The sequence below is a fragment of the Larimichthys crocea genome, unplaced genomic scaffold, assembly GCF_000972845.2.
Source record: "Larimichthys crocea isolate SSNF unplaced genomic scaffold, L_crocea_2.0 scaffold323, whole genome shotgun sequence".
In the NCBI taxonomy this organism is placed as follows: Eukaryota; Metazoa; Chordata; class Actinopteri; family Sciaenidae; genus Larimichthys; species Larimichthys crocea.
In genome coordinates this window covers 71669-88617 of record NW_020854261.1, presented here as the reverse complement: position 1 = coordinate 88617, position 16949 = coordinate 71669, and the positions used below count along the sequence as shown (strand labels likewise).

At 41.6% G+C, this 16949-nt stretch overlaps 2 protein-coding genes across 3 annotated transcripts in view; one reads left to right on the top strand and one right to left on the bottom strand.

The window, feature by feature from the left end:
* The window catches only part of LOC109138220 (dysbindin-A), a 74484-nt gene that overhangs the window by 20890 nt on the left and 36645 nt on the right, over positions 1-16949 (top strand). The window contains exon 4 of one of the 2 annotated variants that reach the window (XM_027276212.1): positions 10612-10920. The exons of the other annotated variant lie outside the window; for it this stretch is intronic. Within the exon in view, the coding sequence (XP_027132013.1) occupies positions 10612-10787 (176 nt within the window). The 3' untranslated portion in view covers positions 10788-10920. Of the gene's footprint in view, positions 1-10611; positions 10921-16949 lie in introns of those variants that run through there. 2 annotated transcript variants of the gene reach the window in all.
* On the bottom strand, positions 4789-9355 carry LOC113744945 (uncharacterized protein C7orf43 homolog). The gene is made up of 6 exons (XM_027276213.1): positions 9226-9355; positions 8676-8762; positions 7630-7750; positions 5990-6137; positions 5285-5346; positions 4789-5041 (listed from the first exon to the last, which is right to left on the bottom strand). Exons 2-6 carry the CDS (start codon positions 8710-8712, stop codon positions 4804-4806), a joined length of 606 nt encoding a protein of 201 aa, XP_027132014.1. The 5' UTR covers positions 8713-8762; positions 9226-9355; the 3' UTR covers positions 4789-4803.

The window sequence follows — 16949 nt, the reverse complement described above, 5'->3', positions numbered from 1 at the left end:
GATTAATTTAAGATAACATATTCATCCTCCTGCAGCCAGGTTTCAGTAAGACAAATTAAGTCAATATCATAATCAGATATTAATTCATTGACTAAAACAGAGAGGAACCTTTAGAGGACAAGGACCTGGTATTCAGGAATCTGACTGTTGGAGAATTAAGTTTGTTTTATCTTGAAATACTGTAGGTGGACGGTGGACAGACACAGTCTCTATACTAGAAAATTGGGTGTGCAGCTGCTCTAATGGAGGCGCAGAGAAGCGTGTAAGACTGCATCTCTGCTTCTTGGAGTCCGACACACACCGATGACGCGTTCATTTTAGTGACCTGATTGGCGTAACCGGGTATCATTACCACCAACGTGAATAACAATCTTACTGTATCTACGTTTGTCTTTAGCCAGCAGTTTTGAATTAGACTCGATGTTGCCCGCTCTGGCCCCCGCCAGAAGTCACTGACGTTTCTCAAAATGGAGCTGCCAATGACCAGAGTTTGCCTCCCAGCTGGTGTGTCACCGATCGGGGAAAATCTGTTAGAAACGTGGAGCGGTTGGTGGTGTACCATGGGCTTCAGTTTGGGGCTATGCCTTCTTCGGACAGTCACCCAGCATCCTGGCTGCTCGGGAACTGCTGGGAGACGGCTAGCTAAAGCTACCTTCGGTGGTACCACACTGGCTACGGGGGACTTGCTAACTATAGCAGCTACTGACTGTTCGGTGGTGCGGTACTGTGCCCCTAAATCACAGAGCCTTGCCTCTAAAGCTACAAATAAACTACATTTATTAACAAATAGCGTACCGATAAGGAGGACGAGGGATAGCTAAAAATGTGGCACACCGGGCAGGAGAGAGCAGGAGAGCAGAGATAAGCCATTGCTATGACTAGGTTAGTTAGTGTGACTTTAGATCTAAGTAGCAGGACTTAATGAAGTTCTTAATGAAAGATATAACTATTAGAGACAAAATCCATCACCTCTTGCCCTCAACAGGCACTGATCTGTATTCTAATACAGCAAGTTTGGAAACAGCCGTAAATCCTGACATGTATTTAGACAGTTTTTTTCCCTTCGACCTTCATCAACTAACTTAATAATTCCTTCATTAAGCCGTCAACCTTCTCTTAGACCCCATCCCAACCAGGCTGCACGAGGATGTTTTACTTCTAGTTAGCCCTCCTTTAGTGGATATGATTAATCTGTCTTTATTATCGGGATATGTACCATAGTCCTTTTAAAGTAGCTGTAATTAAACCTCTTCTTAAAAAGCCCACTCTAGATCCAGAGGTTTTAGCTAATTACAGACTGATATCAAACCTTCCCTTTCTCTCTAAGATACTTGAGAAAGCTGTAGCTAATCAGCTGTGTAACTTTCTCCATAACAACAGTTAATTTGAGGATTTTCAATCAGGATTCAGAGTGCATCATAGCACAGAGACTGCATTAGTCAAAGTTACAAATGACCTCCTAATGGCATCAGACAAAGGACTCATCTCTGTACTTGTCCTGTTAAATCTTATTGCCACATCTGACACCACTGACCATCAAATTATTTTACAGAGACTGGAACATCAAATTGGCATCAAAGGAACCGCCCTAAGCTGGTTTAAGTCGTATTTCTTAGATCGATCTCAGTTTGTTCACGCCAATGATGAATCCTCCATGCATACCAAAGTTTGTCATGGAGTCCCACAAGGTTCTGTGCTAGGACCACTTCTATTCAGTTTATATATGCTTCCTTTGGGAACACTCCATTAATTTTCATTGTTATGATGATGACACCCAATTATATTTATCGATCAAGCTTGAAGAATATCCACATAAACCAAATTTCGAGGACTGCATTCTTCTACTTGCGTAACATCGCCAAAATAAGACACATCGTGTCTCAAGCGGATGCAGAAAAACTAGTCCACGCATTTGTTTCTTCTAGGCTGGACTATTGTAACTCTTTGTTATCAGGCTGCTCCAGTAAGTCTCTTTGGACATTGCAGCTAATTCAGAATGCTGCTGCACGTGTTCTGACAGGAAACCAAGATCAGAGATCACATCTCTCCCATTCTGGATTCCTTGCACTGGCTACCTGTTAAATTAGAAGAATTTAAAATTCTCTCCTTACTAACAAAGCTCTTCATGGTCAGGCACCATCATATCTAAAAGAGCTCATAGTACCTTACTACCCCTCTAGAACACTGCGCTCTCAGGATGCTGGGTTCCTTGTGGTTCCTATAGTTTCCTAAATTAGATTGCTCCTAATCTACCAGAGCCTTTAGCTATCAAGCTCCTCTTCTGTTGAGCAAACTACCATTCTGGGTTCGGGAGGCAGACACGGTCATCACCTTTTAAGAGTAGACTTAAGACTTTCCTTTTTGATAAAGCCTATAGTTAGGGCTGGCTCAGGTCATGCCTTAGTTAAGCTGCCTGGGAGAGGAATCCCTCCTTTGTGGCTCTTCCTGTTTCTTCCGCTTGTCAGAACATACATGCAAATGCACAGGGCGTATGTGCGGCATACTACAGTAAGCGTTTTTTGACATAAAGATTATCTACATCATCTACATATCTACATCTCTACACTATCCGAGACTTGTTCTGCGGTGCATGAACAGTGCTCTTAACTGTAGTAACCACAATCGATAGTTTTACCAGTTTCTGTTAGTCAAACAAATCAAATCAAATTTAATTTGTATAGCCCAAAGTCACAAAAACATTGCCTCGGAGGGCTTTACAACTGTACAGGGAGTGACACCCTCTGTCCTTAGACCCTCGGTTCGAGCGAGCAAAAACTTGCCCACAAAAAACCCTTTTAACAGGGGAAAAAGGTGGAAGAAACCTCAGGAAGAGCCATAGAGGAGAGATTTCTCTCTCTCTCTCTCTCTCCTCTCTCTCTCTCTCTCTCTCTCTGTGGTGGAGAACATTGTAACATTACCGCATCTGACCACAGCGGTGCTGTTCACTGAAGTCCTCGTCACGTAATGAGCGCTCACGAGGAATTTGCTTCTGGTTACACTTTGCTTTCTGTGGTACAGACATCAAACATATATAAACTCAGGCACAGTTAAAAACAAAACAGAGGACTTGATTGGTATAACATAAACACAACTAAAGAACAAAAACAAAAGCTATGTACATGTGAATATATATATATAATATATATATATAATAGATAATATATTATATATAGTGTGTGTGTTAGGGGTGGGTATTGGCATGAACCTCACGATACGATACGTATCCGATACTTGGGTCAGGATACGATACATATCACGATATTGCGATTTAAAGAGTTTATGTAATCAATGATATTGATCAGAGGACAAACTGAGTCAAAACTATTTCATTCATAACAGCTATTTTTTATTTCAATTAATGAACAATAACAATATTGTTTTATTTCTTACAGCTGAAACACTGAGCTAAAACTGAAATAAAGTGCACAATAGTGTTGTAAACAAAATTTTCACAGTATGAAACTGAACTGAAGTTCAAATGAAAATAAAATACCTATGTGCAGTATGCAGTAAAAAAGTATAAGAAGTGCAGAATAGTCCTTTTGTCCCTTTAATCAAAGGAAAAAGTAAAAGTAAAAATAAACATTCTGAAATGGATAGACCTAAAATTAAACCTTAAAATGTATTCACTTAGTTTGTTTTCAGGCTTTGTTCAGAAAAAATCTGGTCGAGGTGCTCTGGGCTGAGTGTACTCCTCTGTGCAGTAATAATGTCCCCTGCAGAAATGCAGCGAGTAGGATAAAGCCCCCAACCTATGATATGATGAATATGATAAAATGTCAATCAAATAATTCTGTCTATTGCCCTATGGCCAAGTTGGTTAGTTTAATGCAGGTGAAATGAGCATTAGCGTTATTTTGATTAATTTAAGATAACATATTCATCCTCCTGCAGCCAGGTTTCAGTAAGACAAATTAAGTCAATATCATAATCAGATATTAATTCATTGACTAAAACAGAGAGGACCTTTAGAGGACAAGGACTGGTATTCAGGAATCTGACTGTTGGAGAATTAAGTTTGTTTTATCTTGAAATACTGTAGGTGGACGGTGGACAGACACAGTCTCTATACTAGAAAATTGGGTGTGCAGCTGCTCTAATGGAGGCGCATAGTTTTTCCTCACTCGAACCGAGGGTCTAAGGACAGAGGGTGTCACTCCCTGTACAGATTGTAAAGCCCTTTGAGGCAAATGTACTTTGTGACTTTGGGCTATACAAATAAAATTGATTTGATTTGATTTGATACAGTCCATTTACCATTTACCATACAGTAACGATGGCCAACAACAGCAGGTTCCCAGCAGGTTAACTACCTGTGTGTCTCTGAAATCATTTTAAAAACTGTCCTTGGTCTCCACAGATGTGTTCAAACACTGACACATTTATGTACTTCACTGTAATGTTGGATCTCATCATAGCTGGACACACCCAGTAAACACATCTCAAAGCCTGACTCCAAAATGTAGCCTGCACAAAGATTACACCACGAAACAATGGCCCGGTCATGGTCACAGCTGGATGAGGGTAGCTGACTAAAACAGCCTGACACTCCCAGTTATCATAGATTTCACACCCCTGGGATTATTACACTGTGATTTGTCAAATAACATACTGCATACTTCATTTGTGTATTACATATTAAACCATGTACGTCACATGTATTTTTGAGGCACACCTACGCCTGCTTTGTTGAGCAAGAAAACCTAACATCTGCTGCATGCAGACTGGAGGAGCCAGGGATGAAACCGCTGATCACCTGATTAGTGGACGAGCTGCTGAGACACAATATCTCTATAATGACCTCTAACAGACATGGACATTGTGTAGGACTAGCCTGTGAGACTGTGATGGTGAAGCCTGCTTCTCACCTTCAGAATTCCAGATCAGACGGACAGCCAGGAAGTCCTGTAAGTTGTTCAGCAGGGTATATTTTACCCAGAAGTGCTCCAGAGGCCTGACAGCACTGGGACAGGAAGCTGTCATCACCAGCTGAGGACGATCCAAGCGGATACTGGGCAATGAGTAACAGCTAGAGATATATCTGGGAAGGAAGCAGACTAGACTTTTATTTTAGAGCACTGATGATGACTGTTCCAACAACGCATGTCCCAATAAGCCATGACAGTCAGGCAGTAAGCACGGTGCCAGGACTCTATAGTCATTTTACTGTCACTTCCACATGTGCTATGACATGCTCATAAAATCAGTGATTATTCCATTGTTTTCACAGCACTCTGCACAACATTACACTTAATGGCTGCATGTTAAACAGAAGAACAGTTACCTTGTGAAAGGGAGTGTTGGATTGTACCACTGCAACACAGCCACCAACGGAACCTCCAAACCCTACACAAACATATACATTACACTTATCAGGACACAGGATTTCATGTACAGTAATTAGATCAGTTCAAACTGTGTGGCTCTTCTCCATTCTTTGATACTTGTCATGATTTTGCTTTAGCAGAATGACAAAAATCATACTAAACGTTGATTGAAGGGATTGGAATAATTTGTTAAACAGGATGTGCAGACTGGCTTCTACATAATAATTGAGAGCAGCCAATCAGACAATCAGGGTGTCACAACAACCTCTCTGTAGGCCTGAAGAGATGTGATCCATCCTCAGCCTTCTGTTTTTTTTCTGGTCTTTTCTTTGTTTTTAACTGGGTTACCTGCATCACAGCTGCTAAAATCAGCTGTGATGCAGGTAACCCAGTTAAGCTGTTGGTGTTTTTGCTCGTCTAACAAAGGCAGGAGGCAGAGCTCACCTCTGGCGGTAACTTTACACTAAGATCACAAAACCTGTGTGTGTTAAAACTCCTTTCAGAGTGTTATAGTTGACACAGTCTGTAGCTCATTAGTATTCACAGCAGTGTACTGATGTGATTCTCTGTCATCTGAACGAGCTGCTGACCTCAGTGAGAACAACTGACTGAACAGCGGAGAAGTGAAGGAAGCCGGCACAGTCGTCATCATGTCTCCTCACCTCACTAGAGTCCTCCTCTGCTTTGTCTTGCAGCTGCAACTGGAACAGGAAGTTCTGTTCCTCCAGGGCGCTGAGCATGCTGGGTAAACGTGATGATTTGCTGTCTATCCGATAAAATGAAGCCATGGTGACCTCAGCTGATTGGTGGCTTTAATAGGAAGTGGAAACAAATGAGTGTTTGTTAGAACACACAGCTCTCTGATAAGGATATGCCTGACTTCCATCAACCCAACTGTTTGCACCACTAACACTCTGGATCACTGCTACAGAGCAGAATCTCTGCCAGCATTTAGGGAGAAACACCATGAATCTATGTTGCCTAGGGTGAAATATAAAAATAAACTTTGACCCTGGGAGCCCTGGGTGACGAGAGGTCACGAAACAACCAGATGCCGCCTTGCTGTCTGAACTGCAAGACACAAACTGGACAAGATCCAAGATATAACAATGTCACTGCGGACATCGATCATGAGTCTGTGGTGGAATTAACAACTGTTACAGATGAATACAAACTAAACAAATTAACAACAAAGAAACACAAAACAGTTCAATCATTCCACAACCAGAAATGAACCATCCAGCATGCTCCTACCACAGAGTTTTTCTGCTTTCTCATCTCACAGCTTCTCGTGGATTGTGGCTACGCCTAGATCTGGGATTCTCTTGAACGTGACATGAGATAACTTCTGTTATGATTTGGTGCTATATGAATAAAATTTAATTAATTTCAATCATCAAAAAGAAAATAGGGAGTGTCCAAGTGGTTTGCCTGGTTTAGTGTAATTTTTACAATATTATTAACAGAGACTCAACAACTCCCACCAGAGCAAGCGCCAAAAGCGACAAAAAAAACTCCCTGGGCAGAAAACCTCGAGCAGAACCCGGCTCATGGTGGGTGCCCATCTGCCAGGAATGGTTTGAGTTTAGAGAGATACGCAACAGCAATATTAGTAATGATGACTATAAATTTTAGTGGAGATATGACTAATAGTAGTAATAATGATAAAAATAATGAAAATAATGATAGTATTTGTAGTGGACGTCAAGCAGGCTGAAAGCTCTGGCTCCCAATCTACTTTTGGAGACTACAGGAACCACAAAGATCCCTACATTCTGAGAGCGCAGTGTTCTAGAGGGGTAATAAGGTACTACGAGCTCTTTAAGATATGATGGTGCCTGAGGTGTCGATTAGCTCAGTTGGTAGAGCATCCACCCCATGCATGAAGGCTCAGCGGCGACCCAGAGTTTGAATCCGACCTGTGGCCCTTTGCTGCATGTCGTTCCTCATCTCTTTCTCCCCACATTCCTGTCACTCTTCAGCTGTCTCTGTCAAATAAAGCTTAAAAAGGCCAAAAAAATATATCGTAAAAAATAAAAAGTATAATGGTGCCTGACCATGAAGAGCTTTGTAGGTAAGCAGTAGGATTTTAAATTCTATTCTGGATTTACAGGCGGACAATGCATTGAAGCCAAAATAAGAGAAATATTATCTCTATTGGAGCAGCCTGATGATAAGGAGCTGCAAAAATCCAGCTTTGAAAATGTCAGTTCCCTCTGACGTGTCTCTGTCTGCCAGACATTTCCAGTACATCAGCCCAGCTTGTTGAGTAAACACACAATGAGTTTGACCATGTACTTACCAGACATTGTCGACTATGAGAACTGAACCATCCGGCATGATTGGAAGAAAGGATGAGTTATAGTTAGGAAGGATCTTCATGTCTCTGACACAGACCTCCTCCTGGGAGCTGCAGTTCAACACTGAGGAAAGAGCAGACTCATCAGCTGTTTACGGATTATAATAACTAACACTAATGATGGGCCTTTTTAACTGAGACTGTGTCGGTGGGTGTATGTATTTCACTCAATGAGTTTGAAGGTACAGATTTGATTGGCTGAATAGTATCATGTGAGATGACTTACAACGAATACAACTGGGCAGATAAACATCCTCACATTGCTTCCTGTATTAAAGCATTATTACTGGGCAGCAAACGTGGGCAACAGGGCTTCCCCGATAATGACCGGTCTGATGTTAGAAACTGAATCCTCGACAGTCCTGGGAACTTCTTTGCCATATATAGTCATATATAGATTACATTGTTCTAAAACCAAACTCAGCAAAATATTGAAATCGTTTCCTCTCTGTGTGACAGATGTGGCACAGCAGGTCAGCAGTCAAATACCAAAGAACTTCTGAGCTGACAGATTTAACTGTTTACCTAAACATTCAGCCAGACTGCACACTGGCTGCTCTGACAGCACACAGGTGCTCATCTTTCATCAACACATTCTCAAACTAGGTATGGTTGCAGAAAAAAATAAATAAAAATTACTCAACTGGAAATTTCATCTGCCCCCGTGTTTCAAGAGCTGGTTTAATGAAATGCTTTTGATCGCAAGGATGGAGAAAGTTTGTTTCAATAAATAATAACAATAATAATTGTTTTACACTTTCAGAGAACCTGGAAAACTTTTTGGCATTGCTAGCTGAGATTTAACAGTCTCACTGTGTGTTTTCGTGCTTGGCTATGCCCTGCATTTGATGCATTATTGTGCTCATCTTATTTGGATGGATGTTTGTTTTGTTGTCGGTCTTTGTTGCTTTGTCTCCGTTTTGTCCATTGCATATGTTTTTTTGTACTATGAGGAAAACTGAGTGTGAGAGTGTTAGTTGCTGGTTTACCTTTGAGGACAGTCAGGTGTTTTCCAGAGACTGTCATCTGCTGACACTGGACTCTGGGAGGTGGAAGAACATTCAGAATGGTGCTGACTGAGAAGAGAAACAAGACACAGACACAGAGTTAAACAGAGGAACTTCACATGTTGAAAAGGAGGGCTCTAAAAACTTTTTAGCACCGTCTCAAATAGACTCCAAATTGTTTTTTCATGTTAGAGTTATTCGGCGCATGACATTTCTTTGGTGTAAGTACTTTGTGCTGCATTTCTAGAATGAAATGTTAGTGCCAGTGACATCACAAAGACAAAATCACTTCAATAGGTATACAGCTGTCCATCCCAAATGAGTTTTTTGAAATCATCCCTGATCAGTTTTTTTCTGTCCCCTTAAATCAGCTCTGACTACATGACTTTGACCACATTAGATGTATAATCCATTGGGGCTGATTTTGTATCCGTCCCCCTGAATTCTGTAGTTCTACACATGACAATTTACAGGTATTCAAACTCTGGCATCACTGAGCTGTCTGGCGTTGAGAGACACAGAGTGTGTGTACCTTGCGTCTTGAAGGTGCTGAGGTCCTGTCTGAAGGTCTGTGCTGGACTCCTGAGCTGCAGAAGAGTCAGATAGCCGTGCTCCCTCGCCTCCACGCTCTCCTCCTCCTGCTTCCACACAGTGACTATGATCTGACAGAAAGGCATGCAAACACACAACGGGACATAAGTTAGGAGATAAGTTAGTATGACTGCTCGTGTTTCTTGACCTGTCAGACTTTAAAAGCACAGATTAGGGGTGGGTATTGGCACGAACCTCACGATATTGCGATTTAAAAAGTTTATGTACATCAGATGATATTGATCAGAGGACAAATTGAGTCAAAACTATTTCATTCATAACAGCTATTTTTATTTCAATTAATGAAACATTAACAATATTTGTTTTATTTCTTACAGCTGAAACACTGAGCTGAAAACTGAAATAAAGTGCACAATAGTGTTGTAAACAAAATTTTCACAGTATGAAATCTGAACTGAAGTTCAAATGAAAATAAAATACCTATGTGCATGCATGCAGTAAAAAAGTATAAGAAAATAAAGTGCAGAATAGTCCTTTTGTCCCTTTAATCAAAATAGATAAAAAGTAAAAATAAAAATAAACATTCTGAAATGGATAGACCTAAAACTTGTACTTCACTTGGTTTGTTTTCAGGTTTTTGTTCAGAAAAAGAATCTGGTCGAGGTGCTCTGGGCTGAGTGTACTCCTCTGTGCAGTAATAATGTCCCCTGCAGTGGAGAAAACTCTTTCAGGAGACACTTGTCCCAGGAATGCACAAATACCTCTTTGCAAGTTGAGACAGCAGAGGAAACTCGCACTCGTGCTCCCTCCACCAGTTCAGTGGACTGGCCCCTTTTGTTATTGGCAGTGGAGCAGTCTCTTTGAATCTTCCCATTTCCTCTTGTGCCTGGTTTTCTAGCATCTTCAGCTTCTTTGCAGCCTCTGAAACAAAACAAAAAATATTAATTAATGATTTTTTAAAGACTATCCAACATCTTTTTTCACTACAGTTTCATTTTGAAAATTCTTGGGGAAGAATAAAGTATGTGCATTTTGGTTGCTGATCAAATCCTGACTCCATAGAGGATTTGTTTGTTGTTGAAACTCTTTGTTCTAGAAATCACGTATATACAACACACAGCACTTTAAAATATTGGACAAATATTCCCAGTAATGTACATCAAACCTGCTCTTAGTTATCTGGATTTTAAATCAGAGGAAATAAACCTAATACTTTGAGTTGGAAAATCTGAAAAAAAATTTAGTGTTTAACCCTCAAATAACATTCAGCAGAGTACGGCTCAAATATTAAAGAGCAGGGATATGAAATAAATAAGAAGTAAGAAGTAAAATTAACTGTTAGGGATTCTTTTCTACTGACCTGAAGCATATGTTGGGCCAAGAAGGTCAGCAAGGCCACAAGAATCCCTGGATCTCTTCTTAAATGTGGACAGGGCTGCAAAACTCTCCTCTTCCTCTGGACCTTGGCTGCTCCCTTCGTCCTCTTCACCTAGTGCCTCCAGCCCAGCATCCTCATCTTCCTCCTTTGCTCCATCAGCTTGAGTCGGGCACTCCCCTGTCTCATCCCCTCCAGCTCCTCCTTGCTGAAAAACAGCATCACATGAAATTAAATAAAGTACATAAGCCTAAATGAAATAAAATACGATTAAATGCCACCATATAATCTGTTCATGTAATAAAATTGTTTACTAAAACACAGTTTTAATGTATTTTATACTTTTTAACACATTTTTTCAATATATATATTTAGTAGTCCAGCTCACCTGAAACGGTTTCTGGCTCCTTGCAGCCTCTGTGGTGACTCTGTCATAGACGATCTTGCGTTCAACCTCAGTCAAGAATGGCTTAAGGCCAACTCACACCGGACGCGGAACAGAAGCGGAACGGCACCGCCGCGGTCACCGTAGCAAATAGAATCCAGTCTAGTCAATGAGAGCACTCACACGCGGATCAGAAGCGTCCCAGAAGCGGCTCTCCGCGCCACGGCGCGAGCTTTCCGCAGGATTTCTATTTCTTCCGCGAGCCGCGGCTGAACCTCGTAAATTTCAACAGAGCACTGCGCACCAGACAGGAAACCGGGCCTTGAATCAACATAATAAACTTCCGCCCCCCTTCAAAATAAAACACAATACACAGTTCATGTAGCTTTTTACAACTTCACATCAACGTTACGTCATGACCGGTGGCACCAGGTGATCAAAGATCAATCAAAGGGTCTCAACGAGAGACTAATTGTTGACGTGGAACAACACACAATCATTTATGACACAACAGATGCTTTTTATAATCTCCTCCACGTCGGAGAAGCAAAGTCTGCTGTTTGTTGTTGTTGTTTTTTTTATACACTGTTTATCGCGGGGTCTCGGGTATGTCCAGGATTCTCGCGTGATCTCGTGATCTCGCGTGAATACGGCCGGCTCGCTCCGCTGCCGTTCCGCGGCTGATCCGCGTCCGGTGTGAGTTGACGCCGGGCAAAGTACCGTTCCGCTTCCGTTCCGCGTTCGGTGTGAGTCCCGTGTAAGTCTTAAATCTGGGATCCAGAGCTGCACATACATGAAGAATCTCCCTCTGCTGATCTACGTACCTCCTCTTGAGGTCCTCACATATGGTAGTTTTTATCTCTTTTTTTCATGTTAAGGCCAACTCACACCGGAGGCATTACAGCAGCGGAACGGCAGCGCCGCGGTCACCGTAGCAAATAGCCGCCAGTCTAGTCAGTGAGAGCACTCACACAGGGCGCGTCTCAGAAGCGTCCCAGAAGCGTCTCTCCGTGCCACGGTGCGAGCTTTCCGTAGCATTTCTATTTTTGCCGCGAGCCGCTGCTAAACCTCGTAAATTTCAACAGAGCACTGCGCACCAGACAGGAAATCCGACACAGAATCAACGTAATAAACTTCCGCCCCCTTTCAAAATAAAACACAATACGCAGTTCATGTAGCTTTTTACAACTTCACATCAACGTTACATCATGACCGGTGGCACCAGGTGATCAAAGATCGATCAAAGGGTCTCAATATGAACGACGAGAGACTAATTGTTGAAGTGGAACAACACACAATAGTTTATGACACAACAGATGCTTTTTATAATCTCCTCCACGTCGGAGAAGCAAAGTCAGCTGTTTGTTGTTGTTTTCTTTATACACTGTTTATCGCGGGGTCTCACGTATGTCCAGGATTCTCTCGTGATCTCGCGTGAATACGGCCGGCTCGCTCCGCTGCCGTTCCGCGGCTGACACGCCTCCTGTGTGAGTCCCATGTTAGAGTCACCTGGACTCTCCTGGAGCTCTTGGATCAGGTGCGCATGGACTGGCGCGACCCCTGACAGCGTGGGAGTTTTTTCTTCTTCCATGACCACAGTGGCAATCTTCATGGGCTTCATAGCAGCGACTATTTCTTCTGCAGCTGTAATGTCGGCCTCACTGAGAGTGCAAATATCTTTTTCATTCTTTCTGACCTCATTTGACAGCAGGGCAGCGGTGATAGCCACCTGCTGCTCCAGGAAGCGTTGGAGCATATCGTGTGCACTATTCCATCTAGTGACCACGTCAGTCTTTAGTTTATGCTGCTCCAGATTCAACAGCTTCTGCTTTTCTTTCAAAACATGGGTGGCAATTGCACTGCGTCTGAAAAAGTTGGTAATCCGCCTCACTCTAGCCAACAAACGCTGGACTGCTGGCAACTTCAGTGCGCGCTGAGAGGACAAATTTAGTGTATGTGCGAAGCATTTAAAATGCAGCATCCCGACTAGCTCTGCTGCGTTGGTCATGTTTCTGGCGTTGTCGGTGACAATGGCGGGCTCCTTATCCTGAATGCCCTATTCGTCCACGGCCCTCTTCAGCAAATCCGCCGGTTACTGCCGGTGTGGCTCTCATGCATTGCCCTTGTTTGCAAAACATGCGTAACCATTTCCCAGTCATCAGAGATGTAGTGGGACGTTATGGTCACATATGACTCTGGAGGTCCATCCGTCGCAGGTCAATGCAACTCGTTGAGGGATGTTTTAACCGCTCGCTTACGGCCTAGCCGCGCTTGGTACTAGCGCGATATATTATATAGAGATGAGATAGGTAGATATATAATAATATATATATATAGCTAGATATATATATAATATATAATATCTATAAGCAGCTTCCTCTAGCACAGAAATGCATGCACCACAGAACAGAGTGTCTCTAAGGCGCCATCTACCGGACTGGAGGCAAAGAAATCCCATTGTATTCACAGCGCGTCTTAACACCAATCAATCATTATTTTAACAAAGTATCGATATTTGGAGTTGAAAAAATCGATATTTTATCGGCCAAGTATCACGATATATTGCCATATCGATTGCCCCCCCTAATATGTGTGTGTGTGTGTGTGTGTGTGTGTGTATATATAATGTATGTATAGCCCCCCAAAACAATAAGCAGAGAGTCTGGGTGTTTTTTCTCCACGTTGTTTATCTGGTCGCCCAGGTGTTGTAATGCCTCAGAAACACAGGCCTGAGGAGGGATGTAGACTCCGACCAGAATAAACGAGGAAAACTCCCGCGGAGAATAAAATGGTTTAGAGTTTATGAAAAGTGTCTCCAGGTCACACAAGAGATGACCTCCACTGTCAGGCACCTACCTCCACTGTCAGGCCCGGAAATGAACGGCATACAAACAGCTGACTTTGCTTCTCCGACTTGGAGGAGATTATAAAAAGCATCTGTTGTGTCATAAATGATTGTGTGTTGTTCCACGTCAACAATTAGTCTCTCGTTGAGACCCTTTGATCGATCTTTGATCACCTGGTGCCACCGGTCATGACGTAACGTTGATGTGAAGTTGTAAAAACCTACATGAACTGAATATTGTGTTTTATTTTGAAAGGGGGCGGAAGTTTATTATGTTGATTCTCTGTCGGATTTCCTGTCTGGTGCGCAGTGCTCTGTTGAAATTTACGAGGTTTAGCCGCGGCTCGCGGAAGAAATAGAAATCCTGCGGAAAGCTCGCGCCGTGGTGCGGAGAGCCGCTTCTGGGACGCTTCTGAGCCACGGCTGAGCCGCGCCCTGTGTGAGTGCTCTCATTGACTAGACTGGCTTCTATTTGCTACGGTGACCGCGGCGGTGCCGTTCCGCTTCCGTTCCGCGTCCTGTGTGAGTTGGCCTTCAGAATGTCACTCAGAGACTGAGAGAAAATGCTGAGACCTCCTCTCGAACAGGAAGGACTTCTGGCCAAACCGTATTTCCAATCATTGAACCGGCTTAACTTTCAGCATCGTGAGCCCTTCCTGATCGTCTACATAGCCGTTTTGTGTGGTTAAATGAAGAAATGTGCCCTTGGGAGCAAGAGAGAGAAACGTTACTTCTGCTTTCCTCCAGAAATTTTTTCCCCAGCAGAGCATTAGCACGCGCGCGCGCTAATGCTCTGCTGTCTCTGTCTGCCATTTTACACAGACGAGTTCAAATTAAGTGCTAAGAACTACAAAAATAGCTGCCGCTCGGCTTCTGTCTGCTGGCCCCTCCCCCCTCTCCTCGTCAAGCAGGCTGAGGTTGCCAAGCAACCAGGACCAACTGTAATCAGCAGAGCAGTTACTGCACCTGTTAGAATGTCATTTAGAAATTGAGAGAAAATGCTGAGACCTCCTCTCGAACAGGAAGGATTTCTGGCCAAAACCGTATTTCCAATCATTGAACCGGCTTAACTTTGAGCATCCTGTGCCCTTCCTGATCGTCTACATAGTCTATTGTGTCGATAAATGAAGAAATGTGCCCTTGGGAGCAAGAGAGAGAAACGTTACTTTCGCCTTCCTCCAGAAAATTTCCCGCTTTTTTAACATGGGAGTATATGACAGCTTCAACAGTGTTATCACTGCGACCACCTCGGATTTTCCTACGTTTTGATGGTATAATCATGTCTGTAGCTGTGCATTTGAGGCCACCATAGTCGAAAACGTTTTATTTTTTCACTGATCATTTTGTCATCTTCACACTCTAGCTGATGATGTCATCACTTTAGGAAACCACATACACACTCATTATAAACACAGAATTTGAGTAAAAACCTGATCAACTTTGAGCCTCGATAGTTTAAAAACGGTAAAAGATTTTGAAAATTGAGCCTCGATAGTTTAAAAACGGTAAAAGATTTTGAAAAAAGTTAATTACGAGTTTAATAGTTGAAGAGTTTGTGTACAATTTGAATTTCGAATGAAGTCTGTAGTAGTAGTAGAAATTGTTGAAATTGTAGAATGTTTGTAGAAGTTTTGTAGAATGATTTGAAGTTTGTATAATTAATTTTAATAGGGAAAATATTTGCAGAAAAAGTTGAATAATTTGTAGAATATTAATATTAGAATGTAGAAAAGTAATAGCAGGAGTGGCATGAATGAGCTGAATCTAGTGGTATAATTTTTATTTTTGTGGGACAAAATTTGTAGGAGTAGTTACGTGACAAAAAACGTACGGAAGAAGAAAAATAACTAGAAAATTCCCGCAGAAATTTTGAGAGTGACGAGTGGGCTGTTGCCGGGGGTCTGTAGTCAAAAAGCACACCTCAAATAGTCATTTTTAATATGTTTATTTAGACACTGGAGCACATTAGCATGTATTTAATTCTTAATGGCTAACATCAATTGCTAACAGTGATGCAATTAACATTAGCATTTAACATAACATGTATTCTTAGTTACTAAAAATCGTGGCTAGCTGACATGCTAGCAATTAGACTTAACATGTTAATATTAGCATTTATTTTATTCTTAGTGGCTAATGCTAGCATTAGCATGTTAGCAATTATCATGTATTTAATTCTTAGTGGCGTCAGCGCTAGCAATTAACATTAGCATGTTACCATTGGCTGCAAATATTAGCAATTAGCATGTCTTTACTACCATGAGCAGCCAGAAAAAAAAAGCACACCTCAAATAGTCTTTTTAACAGATTTATTTACACAACAATCAGGCAGTCCTCAAGCTCCCTCATCTTAACATATTTAAAACACATAAATAACACAATATAAAAATATAAATCATTAATTAAAACAAAAAACACACTTTTATAAATAAAACTAACATTTCATTTAAAAATAAAAAAGTTAGTGATGATTTAACACTTTCACAAATACATACAAATAGTCATTTTTAACATGTTTTATTTAGACACAGGAGCAGCTAGCGGCTGAAATGAGTGTGGCTAGCATTAACGTGCTAGCAGTTACTTAGCATGCTAGCATTAGCATTTTATCAATGAGATGTATTTAATTCTTAGTGGTTAATAGTAATCAATAAGCATTAGCAGGTTAACATTACCAGGTGCATTAGCATGTTAACATTAGCTGTTAACATTGCATTTATTTAATACTTAATGGCTAATGCTAAACGTTAACATGCTAGCTGCTCTGCTGTCATTGTCTGTCATTTTAGACAGACCAACGCGCTAGCAATTATCATTAGCAGGTTAGCTTTAGCATGTTAACATGAGCATGTACTTAATTCCTAGTGGCTAATGTTAATTAACATTAACATGTTAGCAAGGATCATGTATTTAATTCTTCGTGGCTAATGCTCATTGCTAGCGCAGATGGCTAACAATTAACATTAACATGGTAGAATTAGCATGTATTTAATTCTTTGTGGCTAGTGCTAATTAACATTAGCATGTTAGCTTAGCATTTCAGCAAGTAGCATTTTTTGGTTATTCGGGCTAAGGTTAATTGCTAGCCGCTGATCGTAT

Coding starts and splice junctions, on each gene's coding strand:
- LOC113744945 (XM_027276213.1), bottom strand. CDS start 8,712: ATGACAGTCTCTGGAAAACACCTGACTGTCCTCAAAG. Junction 7,751..8,675: donor ACACCTGACTGTCCTCAAAG/GTAAACCAGCAA, acceptor CTCTTTCCTCAG/TGTTGAACTGCAGCTCCCAG. Junction 6,138..7,629: donor CTCATAGTCGACAATGTCTG/GTAAGTACATGG, acceptor TTCCTATTAAAG/CCACCAATCAGCTGAGGTCA.